The sequence below is a fragment of the Berghia stephanieae genome, chromosome 1 (assembly GCF_034508935.2).
Source record: "Berghia stephanieae isolate SIO BIC M18660-M18661 chromosome 1, UCSD_Bste_1.3, whole genome shotgun sequence".
In the NCBI taxonomy this organism is placed as follows: domain Eukaryota; kingdom Metazoa; phylum Mollusca; class Gastropoda; order Nudibranchia; family Aeolidiidae; genus Berghia; species Berghia stephanieae.
The window spans coordinates 76,758,208-76,772,754 of record NC_088360.1 but is presented as its reverse complement, the minus strand read 5'-3'; the positions used below and the strand labels follow the sequence as shown (position 1 = coordinate 76,772,754).

Here is a 14,547-nt window from a genome sequence, read left to right as displayed (position 1 = left end):
AGGAGGAACATGAATTTAAATACTGGGTGAACTCAACATTACTGACGTTTGTTGAATGTCAACTGTCGATGGAGACAGTTACTATAATAGGGAAACTAGTAAGGACTGAAAAAGAAAAAAAAAAGTACAAAAAAACCAAAGGTATATGAAAGAAATGGCAGCTATGCATTAATTATCACATCATCAACATTAAAATAAGCAAGATCATACTACAAAAAAGTTGTATTGAAATGAGTGAGATTTATTTACTGGTCATGGTAAAAACATGGGATGAGTAATCTGTCTTAAACAATTGTAGTTTGCAAATTCATTCTGTCCATCGATGCATACATTGTTGATTAGTACAAACATAGTAAAGCCTCATACCTTCCTGAAGAATAAAAAAATCAAACAAGGAAAAACATGTATTACTTGAAAACGAGATGCATTGCAGCACGGAAATCTCAAACAAGTTGGGACCGGGCCTGTATGATCAACATTTCCATGTTGGGATTATACAAAGAATATGTACTTGTACTATAATAAGAAGACAACACCAGCATGTCCAATTGTTGATTAGAAACTCAGCATAAATCCGGTACCTAACCCCTACCACTCCTCACTAATCTCTCTCACGCCTTTCTTCCCCACCCCTAATCACTTCTTTGATTTTGATACAATCACAGGAACAGCCTCAGATCCTCATTACTTTATTAGCTCCCACTGGTACTGGTACAAATCCGAGTGAGGCATCGTGTGCATCAGACACTGGTCAAACATGCTTCGAACATCCCCCTACACACAAACACACTTATACTCCACACATGCAAGCTTAACATATTAACTAACACACTTAAGGTCACACAGAGAGCGATGGCAGTTCTTGTTTCAGTTCAATACAAACATAAGGCAAAAGAATTTTATCAACAAATGCGAAAGTTCAGGTCTATTTTGTTTGAGATTTCTGTGTTAGCCTCTGATAGTTTTTGAGATTTTCGTGTGCCAGTACAATGAAAAAAGAGTGAATAAAACAGGGAATTTACATGTGTTCGATATTTCAGTGATTTCGAGATTTTCATGCTGCACTGTTATAGGAGAAAAGATGTCACAAAAAATAAACAAATGACAATTTATTAGTCTTTTAGAGCCTGAAGACCCATTTAGTCATAATTTACCTTGACATAAAATCAACAATTGAAACTCTTTGTTATCTTTTGACTTTTGGATAGGATGCTGGTCCATTGGAAAGTACTTTTTGCAATAAAAGGTCAGGCTACATAATAACTGCTGGATGGACAGAAGGGTCAGAAAAAAACAAAACAAAAAAACCAACACCCACAAATAAAACTGATCCAGTTGCTCAGGATTGAAATGCTCCATTAATACCAATAGTAATAATATTTGCTTTGTTGTTGTCCGAGATTGAAACATGACAATTGCCATTCTTGTAAAAGCCTAAAATGTCTTTTCGACATTGCAAACCCACAGCTTTTAAGAACGAACCAGAAGTGCAAGCCTACAAATACAAATGATTTTTCTGCTCAGACCTCAAGTTGAAATTGAACTACACAAGGTTTGCTGTCCTGCTGATAAGAAACAAAGAATAAAAGAAACACGCTGCAGACCACATCCTGCCCTGTAATAGTAATAGGGGTGGGGCAGAGTGTTGTCATGGCTTATTAGAACCCTCCCCCCAAAAAAACAAACAAAAACCTATCACCTCTGACTACCACTACAATGTTGCTAAACAGGTCCTAGCAGAAAAAAGTATTGGAACTGGCTGAACTAGTTTGTTGAGTCCGAGGAGTATAACTATATCAAAGCTTATCAGATTTATCAAAGTCCTAAAAAATATCCTTCAAGCAACTGTTATATGTTTTGCTATTATTATTATTATTATTATTATTATTATTATTATTATTATTATTATTATTATTATTATTATTATTATTTCAATTATTATCATTAATATGATCAATATTACCAAACACCATTTATCATCTTCATTAAAGCAGTATCTAAATTTAGAATTTAAAAAAAAAAAAAGATTTTCAATTCACACTCTCCTACTACAATCGACTTTGATAAAGCAAGGCAAATAGTATGAAAAACTCACTTCAGCCTTTGTACTATGTGACTGGAAAAACACAGCTTCTCGATGGGCACACTTTGGGCAAGGTCTGTCTTCTGTCCGAGGCAAAGTTGGATCAGCAGTTACATCACCAACGATTTGAGTCAATTCACTGAAAGGTGAGAAATAGAAAAATAGCATAATCACAATTCATTCTCTACAAATCTATAACAACCCCTAAGATAGATCTGTAACTACTAACTTTTCAGAGAACAAATACAAAACAATAAAACGCATTACCCACTTTGGTTCAAAACCATACTGTATTATTAACATTTATAATGATGGTTCATTGCGCAACAGAACTCCACTATTTATCTCTCTTGTAATAAAGCATTTACAGCAAAGAGCTTTAAAAAAACATGTTTAGTAGTACTAAACATCAATCTTGGGAACAGAAATAATGAAACAACTAAATCATTATTAAAAGTCTGTATTGCTGATAAAAGTCTTAAACCTAACAAGTACCCATGAATTGACAGTGTACCAGCTTAACTAATAAAATATTGTAGCCTACAGCCTGAGCATTAAGTACACTTTGCCCCAAAAAATATTGGAACAGAGAACCTGTAGAAAGGGTGGACAAAATGTCCCTTCCCCACTTTTTTTTTTTCAATTGAAGTAATATAACGATAACAGAGCATTAAGTTCAATAAGTCGATTTACCCATCCTTGCACAATACTGTCACACAACAACCACTCCCATAGAAATCAGTATATAGTGTCATAAAGAACTAAAACATCTGAAAAGAATAATTCGCTATAATTGTCACAAAAAAAACCCAAAACAATCACCACAGACATAGTAGTATAAGTTCCAGTGCAGCAGATGTTATTCATTTTAAAGAGATCTATAACTATTTGTGACTAACTGTCCTTTACGTTGCGGTATTAGAAAAATACTTACTCCACTTCATGCATGATTTTGTTGACATAAATACATCTGTTGTCTGCCTCTTGTTGATAGTCACAATTTCGACACTGAGGATGGAGCAATATCAAATAAACATAAAATAGGCATTAAAAGAAACAGACAAACAAAAAGAATCTATCACTATCAAGCAATCATGTGCCAAGCAATAAGACTTGTATGATGATTTATATCATTCCATATAATAAAATAGTATCAATCATTACCAAATTACCAGTGGATTATTTAAAAAAGGGAAAGGTGAGACGGCACAGGAAAACCATTACTGAATTCCTTCTGAACCTGTTGCACCTAAGGCATCTCAATAACTCATTAAAAGGCTAAAATTACTTAGCCCATAAGCAAAACGGGATGATGATGACCGGAGGTTCTGCCAATTTTGTTTCAATCCCCTCTGAGCACCAAAAGGGATTAGCTGGGTCTGTTTGTTTTAATGAAAACTATTCCGTGAGTGACTTGACTAGTAGCCTTTAAGGGTAGCAAGCAATTGCTATTATCCATTTAATGCTCCATAAACTATGATGAGTTTCGCTCTAATGTCCTTGTGAATCTAAAGTGTTATTTTTTTTCCTTCTTCACAGCATTTGCATTTTTTGCCATTTATTTATATTAAGTTTAACAAATGGTGTAAAATATTAGAGGTAAAAATATCCTGACAAAAAAAAAATAAAGAAAAAGGGAAAATGATGTTTTAAGTTGGTATGAAACATTTCAAGAATGTACAAAGAAGCTATATAAATGTATAAATCAAAAGGGTGAATTTAGAGTCAAAACTTATTGTATTCAAGATAGAAAATGCCAAACTTTTGTTATCCTATGATATCCAAAATAAAACTCATGAAAAAAGTTGTGCTTTGGAGTAAAAGATGAAAAAAGCCTTTTACTCACATTTAGTAACAAGTGTTGTCTGTGTTGAAAAAAAAATATAATTCTGCCTTGCAGATATAATTTATATGTCTATCTTAATGATCATGGCTGCTGTTGCGATGCATTAAAAACAAAAAGGATGTTGTGCTACATAAAATCTATTTTATTTTTATATTTTAAAAATTAACAAATTAACAAAAAAGCACACAAAACCACTGCAAATTAAATCAATGAAAGAGGGACTTACAGCATATAAAAGAATCCTGTTTTCTTTATCCTCTTTTGGATACAACATATTGTTGCTGGGGAAAAAAACCCAAAGATTTACAGTAAAATTAATCTCATCAATGCGACAGCATGATTCTAAAGTGAACAACCATTAGCATTAGCATTAGCATTGCACCCAATTTTCTTAATCAAGTCCCAATCTATTACCTTTGTCTAGATGTGTTGGCATAGCTAGTACCTTTCATTAGGTTCACTAATCTACACTATTTTAAAGCTAAATTTACTTAATTTTAATTTATAATAATTCCATATTTACCTATCTCTTTCCTTTATTTTAAATATAAATTTGAAATGCACTCTTCCTCTCCTGTTCTCTCTCTCTCTCTGGCCCCCTCTCATTTTTATACCTAAACTATCTATAACATATTTCGTTTTCTTGTTTACCAGAAGAAAGCCAAAGACCGAAATGTTGTTTACGACTTTTCTGAATTAAAAATTCACCCCATACACCGGAGCATACTCAATGTCTCAATCGTTTCTATGTTATATGTTTGTGTTGAGAATATTGGCTGTTAAGCTTAACTGCTGGTCAAAATACTTTGCGATGGTGGTGGGCGAACGAATCGGCGGTCCCAGAAGTGGGTGAGAGAGGGATCTAGAAATGACTTGGGTTTGAAACGAATATTTTTGTGTTCGTGGATAGCTCACACGGTAGAGCCACGCTCTCACCTGCCAGGCGGAGTTGTCGTACCAATAAGGTCGCAGGTTCAAACCCCACCACCGCCGCGAAAAAATGTTTATTCTTTATTGTCTTCTGGCACTTTTCTACTCACTTCATATCTTGTTGTTACCAACATAAGTGCCTGCTCCACTCACTTTTCTGAATTAAAAATTCACCCCATACACCGGAGCATACTCAATGTCTCAATCGTTTCTATGTTATATGTTTGTGTTGAGAATATTGGCTGTTAAGCTTAACTGCTGGTCAAAATACTTTGCGATGGTGGTGGGCGAACGAATCGGCGGTCCCAGAAGTGGGTGAGAGAGGGATCTAGAAATGACTTGGGTTTGAAACGAATATTTTTGTGTTCGTGGATAGCTCACACGGTAGAGCCACGCTCTCACCTGCCAGGCGGAGTTGTCGTACCAATAAGGTCGCAGGTTCAAACCCCACCACCGCCGCGAAAAAATGTTTATTCTTTATTGTCTTCTGGCACTTTTCTACTCACTTCATATCTTGTTGTTACCAACATAAGTGCCTGCTCCACTCACTTTTCTGAATTAAAAATTCACCCCATACACCGGAGCATACTCAATGTCTCAATCGTTTCTATGTTATATGTTTGTGTTGAGAATATTGGCTGTTAAGCTTAACTGCTGGTCAAAATACTTTGCGATGGTGGTGGGCGAACGAATCGGCGGTCCCAGAAGTGGGTGAGAGAGGGATCTAGAAATGACTTGGGTTTGAAACGAATATTTTTGTGTTCGTGGATAGCTCACACGGTAGAGCCACGCTCTCACCTGCCAGGCGGAGTTGTCGTACCAATAAGGTCGCAGGTTCAAACCCCACCACCGCCGCGAAAAAATGTTTATTCTTTATTGTCTTCTGGCACTTTTCTACTCACTTCATATCTTGTTGTTACCAACATAAGTGCCTGCTCCACTCACTTTGCTGAATTAAAAATTCACCCCATACACCGGAGCATACTCAATGTCTCAATCGTTTCTATGTTATATGGTTGTGTTGAGAATATTGGCTGTTAAGCTTAACTGCTGGTCAAAATACTTCGCGATGGTGGTGGGCGAACGAATCGGCGGTCCCAGAAGTGGGTGAGAGAGGGATCTAGAAATGACTTGGGTTTGAAACGAATATTTTTGTGTTCGTGGATAGCTCACACGGTAGAGCCACGCTCTCACCTGCCAGGCGGAGTTGTCGTACCAATAAGGTCGCAGGTTCAAACCCCACCACCGCCGCGAAAAAATGTTTATTCTTTATTGTCTTCTGGCACTTTTCTACTCACTTCATATCGTGTTGTATCTTTTATAAGAGTAATTTTTACACCTTTTATTTTACTTTCCATTTTATTGACCCATTGATTTTCTGATGTAAACAAAGTTAGAAATATCATTAAATATGATACAAATACAATATGAATGAGCATTATCATTCATTATCTATGAAGTGCATTGAGTAAGTCATTGAGCATGATGAAGCAGCAAAAATACACTAAAGTAAATAAGATTTAATCAAAAAGAAATCCGGCCATCTTATGGTTTTGTAAATTTGGTTACATATAAAAATCACGAAATTGAAATAAAATAAAAGAGATATTGTAGCCACTTGCAAGAATTTTTCAAAATAGTGATATTGGTATTAATTTAGCGTAGAAAAATAAAGGGGAGTGAAACATTTACTAAAGTGAAAAAATTATCCCTCTATCTCAACTAGTTAAAAAGTTATGACCTTTTATGTGGTGAAAAATCTCTATAGAAGCTTATAGGAAAATATGTGACAAAAACACAGCAACCCAATGGATAATCAAGTATAATTCAGAAACGGCTTCAGATACAACTTTGAAATTTTTACATGTGGTAATTCAACATCTCTGTAATACATTTCAAACAGAAAAATAATTATTTATTGAGAGAGAAAGGTATAGTTTAGAGCTGAAACAGCTGAAATCAACGAAAAATAGATCACTACATGCAAATGAATGACCTATTGGAATTTTGGAAAAGTCGACAATTAAATATTTATTCATATGTAGATAGACCAAATACACCACTGAATCGGCGTCATTTAGTTATTCACTTTGAACTTTTCAAAATGAAAATAGACCTCATAAAAGCAGAGATATGGACTGATAAATGTTTGAGGTGGTGTATTAGTGTTTAAAATGATCGAAAATAGGTGATTTTAAAAACTTCTGCTCCCCCGTTCCCCTCAATTGGACAGACGCCGTCAAAGGATGAAAAACGTCAAAATCAACAGTGAAAAATCAATCGGAAAAAAAAGGAAGAGAATTGTAAATTATAAAATGAATGCATGGACATGAAAACGCCAATTAATTAAATAATTTAAAACAAAAATAACTTCCATAAATGGAATATATTGTAAGATATAAAGATGTAAAGTTTTGATGTGGATTGACGAAGTTATCTCTCAAACGCAGCAGACGACAGGAAGTGAATCAGTATAAGAAAATGGCAGCTTCTGTAAACAATCGAGGCCAATGACTGTTTTTGGGGAGCTCTAACTTTTGAGTGCAAACATATTTTGCTCTGAAATTTTTAGAGAAGCTACTTTAATATGTATCTCAGAAGGACTTGTTTTTATTAAGAAGGACCATCTCTGGTTTAAAAGTTATAAGCGTTTAAACACATATACTCTCTTTACACAAAGATTTCTCAAAATCATGATATAAAAAGATAATAATATTAGCATCATTGTATGTAGAATTTTATGGCCTTTCCAATGATATATAATACATGCCATTTCATTCCACTGAGAAAGAAGAATGAACATTTTAAAATCACTCATAAATTTTTTCCCCTCAAAAACGGAAACAGAAATCTTCGCCTGTTTTCAACTCGCGAGAGCTAGAGAGGTGGGCCTTTGGCCTACCAACCTCCGCTGCACGTCCAACTCGCCTTGAGCATGCATTCACGTAAAATATAAAGATTTTTTTAAAAAACCTACCTCTGTTTCAAAAACTAGCATCTTTCAACTTTCTAAGAGACATTTTGATTTTTCAGAACTTTAGTTCGTTAAAAAATACCGGCCAATCTGACCCGTTGAGTCGAATGAAAACGAAATATTGTTGTTTACACGGTTCAAAGGAAATGCCGTAAATAAGCTTTCATGGACTTCCTGTGTTGTTTTTACAGTGTCACGTGACCATTTTGAGAAATTTGTCGTCCGCTGCAAATAATTAGACCGGTGGGGGGTAGATATTTTCGTTGGAGCAGAGAAAAAGTGAGTATTATTCCTTGTACTTGTAGAGAGGCCTGGGGTCCAACAGCAGTCAAGTTGATTGAATAAAAGAAAAAAAGGCCTTTTTTATCCGCCGCCACCACCACCGTGAGAGTGGAGAAGGGGGGGGGGGTTGCATGATGTAGACGAAAGGGAGACGTGTCGCTTGGTGACCTTGGTGACGTAGAGCATGTCAACGATGCTGGCAGATGTTCTTAACCCCTCAACAGTGAAGCAAATTTTTTGCTTTCAGATAATAGTTTGCTTTTATCTTTATTATTGTTAACGGAGAATACAGCGTTTCCGCCAAGAGAGCAGTCAGACTCGGACTTCAATTGTCTATAATCGTTTTGCCGTTACTTGTCTTTTGATGAAAGAAGATTTGGTGTTAGGTCAAAGATCGAATTTCGCAGCCAAAGGTTGAATTGCTACTGGGTTTGCTCCCCCCCCCCCCCTCCTTTTTTTTTCTTCTTTTGTTTTTCAACTTAGTATTGTTGATTGCTATTTCCTTTTTTACGATTAGCAAGTTCCGTAGGAGTCTCACAGGATGCAGGAGTACTGCAATTAACCCTTTGCCAGTGATACTGATTTTTTTGTTTTCAAATAAAAGTCTTCATTTATATTATTTTTTAACGCAGAAAAAAAACAAACGTTTCCACCATAAGAGCTGTAAGAATATTGATAAAAAGCGCTTTGAGCACGTTGGGTGGATATTGCCCTATATAACAGCTCAGATTTTTAAATTGTAATTTGTTTTTTATCTTTTGATGAAAACGGTAAGATTTTATTTTTGGTCCAAGTAAGATGGATATTCGCCTTTAAAAGGTTAAGTTGTTTTGTTTTTTCAGGTTTTTTTGTTTTGTTTTTCGAATGCGGATACGCTGCTTCTTCCTTTTTTTTCCCCCCTCAACTGGCAAGCTATCGCTGTACTTACCCGCATGACTTGCACACACAAAAGGATACATCTAGGTCACAAAACCTTACATCCAGGTCACAAAATCAGACAACTAGGCCACACATCAAGACATCTCTGTTTCGTTGGTTCCAAGATAGCAAAACAAACCAGACGTCTTGGAGTTCGAAAGAGCTTTCCAGAAAATATTTGGTATTTGCAAGACCCCCAGAAACCAATTCCCTATACAGATCTTGTGCACGATTACTTATGACCTTGATTTCTTTCGTACCCACCCCCAAAATCCCACTTATTGTGTGTTATAGGCAGAACATAATAAATAGCTGGGCTGCCACATGCGTGACTAAATTGGCCAAAGAGAGAATCTATACTTTGGCATTAGACACCCATTACCTGATGTCTTGGTTTTTAATCCTAGCCTAGTGAGAGAGAGAAAACAAAACAATCATACATGTATCTGCAAACAGCAGAACGTTTTCATTTTACATTGAGATAGGGAGGGGAAGGGATAACACTATGACAAGAGAGAGAGGAGAGAGAGAGAGAGGAGAGAGAGAGAGAGAGAGAGAGAGAGAGAGAGAGAGAGAGAGAGAGAGAGAGAGAGAGAGAGAGAGAGAGAGGTGGGCGGGGGGATGGGGGGATAGTAAGGGGGAATGGGAAAAGATGAAAGAAACAATGGGTTGCCTGATGACGTAGATCAAAGGATTGTTACAGCGGTGTTCACGGAGCGTACTTCGTGAAATTTTAACCTTTTACAGTGACACTGATTTTTTTCTGCAGATTGCTTATGCGGAATAAATCGTTTCACCAAGAGAGCAGAAGTAAGAGTATATTAAGACTCGGGCTTCAATTAAACTATAAATCCCAAAGCTTGTCTTTTAATGATAACATTAAGACTAAGATCTGGATTTTGGGGAGTGTAAGATCCAATCTCGCCATTAATGGTTAAAATTGTTTTGATTAAAAAAAAAAATAACACACACATACACACACACACACACACACACGAGCGCGTGCAGTCACGACAGCGAGGACCATCTATTGCTTGTGTTGCAACGGTAAACCAGTTTACGTGTATGTAGATCCTGAGGCTAGATGCCCCGTTACTGTGTACGTAGGCACTCCCAAAAAAAATCAAAAAAAAGACACACACACTCACACACATACACACACACACAGTCTCGCATCCGCTACGAACTAATTTTGCGCACCAATTTTTACTGCACTAATATAGGTACTTTGGTAAACGTCCATTTGGCCCTCCAACAGGGAGCCGATAAATGGGCTAGTGGTGTGACCCGATTTTTTTTACTTTTGAGTGATGGGTCTCAGAAAAAGTTCCATAGATTTTTTGTTTATGGATGGATTTTAATGATTGATGTCTTATTTTCTTCAGGAGAAATTACTCTATCATTTGGTGTAGTTTATTTTAAAATCAATGACAATTTAGTATAACTTTTGATTATGGATAAATAGGGTATAATTTAGCTTTGGATAATTAAAAGATTAGAACTTGGTAAATCAAAATTTCATGCTGGCTCGTTTATTTAACATCTTAACTTTTATATAAAATTAAATTCAGGGCAAAGTTGTATACCGCATCCATGAAATTCGTTCCAGCAAAATCCTTACTCAAAAATTAGCGGCCATTTTAGACCAGTTTTAAAATCCAAATGGTGGTTACTACCGGAAATACAACACTTTTCAGGTCACAAAGTCCGTCAGTAAATAACAAAGGCAATATAAGACCATTTTTCAGCCTTTAAACTAACATAACTTTTCTTCTGCTTATCCGATTTTCACAATTTTGGTATCATTAGAATGGTGTTGAAAAGCACTTTAAAACGATATAGGTTTCATTGAGCTCAATCCAATATGAATTTTTTACCAAAGTACCTACACTTATGCACCAAATTGCATACCTATCTAGGGACACTTTTTTTCCATATCTTTTTCTCAATAAACTTTTTAAAAAAACCTTGGGCGGCACCTTGATAACAGACGTAAAACACACACGATTTAGCGAGGAATGAATCATGAAAATATTTAGGATATAATTTCAAACGCAACTTTTGAAATTGGTAGCGTCAATTGCCAAGGACCTTGACAATTGTCAAATCGTCAATTGCCAAGGACCGTGTCAGTTCATCAACTACGCATGTGTACTTTTAACTGCCACGGAGTACCTTTAGTGTCACAAAGTGATGCATTGCCACAGAGTGATGTTATGTATTAATATTAATATTAATTAATACTCTCTTTTACTCTTCTTTCTCTCTGTGTGTCGTTTTCTCTTTTTTTTCCCTCTATTACACACACTCTCTCTCTCTCTGTCATTTTCTCTTTTCCCTCTCTGCCATTTTTTCCTCTGTGTATGTATTTCTCTGTCATCCCCCCCCCCCCCCTCTCTCTCTCATATTTCCTCTTTTTGTTTTGTTACGGACCTTGCCAGTTGGTAGATCATCAACTATTTACTATTAATGCCACGGATTGATCTTGTTGCACAAATGTTTTACGTTAATTATTCCGTATTAAGACGATGTGCAGTATATTTCCTTTAAAATAAAGGAAATCTTACTTTTCTTTTTTAATCTAGGACATCTTGGCAGGGATTTGCCACCTCGTCCTATTTTTTTCCCCTGCTGAATCCGAAATCAACAGTAATTTTTGTTTGATATTATTTTTAATCATCTTGGAATTCGTGAAAAGACATAAAAATTAAAAACAAATGCCAACAAGTGTGGACTTGATCCTTTCCACAACGATTGACAAGGAATGAGTGAATGGCGAATGGAAGAAAAGAAAGTGACGGGGTTCGAGATTCGTAAATCACCACATGCAGCTGATTGAGGCCCGACTGAAATCACCACATGCGGCTGAAGAGTTCCAATTTGACTCCTTGGCAATTGATGAACCGTCAACTACCAAGGACTCACTCCTTGGCAATTGACACTTCCTTTGAAATTCATCAAGGATTGTCTAGTACTAGAGAGGTGGGCCTTTGTCCGACCAACCTCCGCTGCACATCCAACTCGCCTTGAGCATGCATTCACGTAAAATATAAAGATTTTTTTTAAAAACCTACCTCTGTTTCAAAAACTAGCATCTTTCAACTTTCTAAGAAACATTTTGATTTTTCAAAACTTTAATTCGTTAAAAAAATACCGGCCAATCTGACCCGTTGAGTCGAATGAAAACGAAATTTTGTTGTTTACACGGTTCAAAGGAAATGCCGTAAATAAGCTTTCATGGACTTCCTGTGTTGTTTTTACAGTGTCACGTGAACGTTTTGAGAAATTTGATTGTTTTGTTTTTTCTCTCTCACTTGGCTAGGATTAAAAACCAAGACATCAGGTAATTGGTGTCTAATGCAAAGTATAGATTCTCTCTTTGGCCAATTTAGTCACGCACGTGGCAGCCCAGCTATTTATTATGTTCTGCCTATAACACACAATAAGTGGGATTTTGGGGGTGGGTACGAAAGAAATCAAGGTCATAAGTAACCGTGCACAAGAGCTGTATAGGGAATTGGTTTCTGGGGGTCTTGCATATACCAAATATTTTATGGAAAGCTCTTTCGAACTCCAAGACGTCTGGTTTGTTTTGCTATCTTGGAACAAACGAAACAGAGATGTCTTGAGGTGTGACCTAGTTGTCTGATTTTGTGACCTGGATGTAAGGTTTTGTGACCTAGATGTATCCTTTTGTGTGTGCAAGCCATGCGGGTAAGTACAGCGATAGCTTGCCAGTTGAGGAAAAAAAAAGAAGCAGCGTATCCGCATTTGAAAAACAAAACAAAAAAACCCTGAAAAAACAAAACAACTTAACCTTTTAAAGGCGAATATCAATCTTACTTGGACCAAAAATAAAAACTTACCGTTTTCATCAAAAGACAAAAAACAAATTACAATTTAAAAACTTGAGTTTTTATATAGGGCAATATCCACCCAACGTGCTCAAAGCGCTTTTTACCAATATTCTTACTGCTCTTATGGTGGAAACGTTTTTTTTTCTGCGTTAAAAAATAATATAAATGACGACTATTATTTGAAAACAAAAAAATCAATGTCACTGGCAAAGGGTTAATTGCAGTACTCCTGCATCCTGTGAGACTCCTACAGCACTTGCTAATCATAAAAAAAGGAAATAGCAATCAACAATACTAAGTTGAAAAAAAAAGAAGAGAAAAAGGAGGAGGGGGGGGGGGGGGGGGAAGAGCAAACCCAGTAGCAATGCAACCTTTAGCGGCCAAATTCGATCTTTGACCTAACACCAAATCCTCTTTCATCAAAAGACAAGTAACGGCAAAACGATTATAGACAATTGAAGTCCGAGTTGCGATAGTCTGACTGCTCTCTTGGTGGAAAAGCTGTATTCTCCGTTAACAATAATAAAGATAAAAGCAAAACTATTATCTGAAAGCAAAAAATTTGCTTCGCTGTTAAGGGGTTAAGAACATCTGCCAGCATCGTTGACAAGCTCTACGTCACCAAGCCACACGTCTCCCTTTCGTCTTAATCATGCAACCCCCCCCCCCCCTCTCCACTCTCACGGTGGTGGTGGCGGCGGATAAAAAAGGCCTTTTTTTCTTTTATTCAATCAACTTGACTGCTGGTGGACCCTAGGCCTCTCTACAAGTCCAAGAAATAAATACTCACTTTTTCTCTGCTCCAACGAAAATATCTACCCCTACCGGTCTAATTATTTGTAGCAGACGACAAATTTCTCAAAACGGTCACGTGACACTATAAAAACAACACAGGAAGTCCATGAAAGCTTATTTACGGCATTTCCTTTGAACCGTGTAAACAACAAAATTTCGTTTTCATTGGACTCAACGGGTCAGATTGGCCGGTATTTTTTTAACGAACTAAAGTTCTGAAAAATCAAAATGTTTCTTAGAAAGCTGAAAGATGCTAGTTTTTGAAACAGAGGTAGGTTTTAAAAAAAAATCTTTATATTTTACGTGAATGCATGCTCAAGGCGAGTTGGACGTCCAGCGGAGGTTGGTAGGCCAAAGGCTCACCTCTCTAGTACCGAATGTTTTTTGATAGAAAACAAATGCATCTTCAAATCTAAACTGCTTTTGACGGTAAGCAGTAAGTTTTTTATTTATTTTTCTGTCTAAACGAATGATTTGTCCTGGTATAGAAGCTAAGTATTGGTAACACCGGCTCACCTCTCTACTTCTTGCAAGTGCCTAGATATTGATATTGACAGACACTGACACTCTTCACTTACCATTCTTTACAAAATCTTATACCAACAAAACCTGGTCCATCATTGGTTGTTTCAAATGGATCGACATCCATCGATGTAGGATTGGATTGATTTCAAATACAAACGGATACTTGAATCTTGACAAATTATTAAATAATAAATGATGAACCTCAAATTGTGTTGTCCAATTTTGTCAACTAAATTCAACTTGTGTGTGAGTGTTGAGTGTTGATATTGCCTAGCCTAGCAGTCAGCAGCAGTCAGTCGAAAGTACTGTAGTACCTACTCTTGCCAATTGATCTTTT

General features: G+C 36.5%; 1 protein-coding gene across 1 annotated transcript; it reads right to left on the bottom strand.

Annotated features, from left to right (window-relative positions):
• Window positions 1-220: 220 nt before the first annotated feature.
• Window positions 221-14,523, bottom strand: LOC144957504 (DNA-directed RNA polymerase II subunit RPB9-like). Its single transcript, XM_078888833.1, has 5 exons — window positions 14,264-14,523; window positions 4,156-4,210; window positions 3,018-3,091; window positions 2,096-2,222; window positions 221-370 (listed from the first exon to the last, which is right to left on the bottom strand). Exons 1-5 carry the CDS (start codon window positions 14,332-14,334, stop codon window positions 308-310), a joined length of 390 nt encoding a protein of 129 aa, XP_078744959.1. The 5' UTR covers window positions 14,335-14,523; the 3' UTR covers window positions 221-307.
• Between the last annotated feature and the right edge of the window lie 24 nt (window positions 14,524-14,547).

Excerpts from the sequence above, each read along its gene's own strand:
- LOC144957504 (XM_078888833.1), bottom strand. The coding sequence starts at position 14,334 with ATGGATGTCGATCCATTTGAAACAACCAATGATGGACCAGGTTTTGTT. Across the intron at positions 4,211-14,263 it reads ATAAGATTTTGTAAAGAATG|CAACAATATGTTGTATCCAA; the intron begins GTAAGTGAAGAG and ends TTTTTTCCCCAG. Across the intron at positions 371-2,095 it reads CACATAGTACAAAGGCTGAA|GAAGGTATGAGGCTTTACTA; the intron begins GTGAGTTTTTCA and ends TTTATTCTTCAG.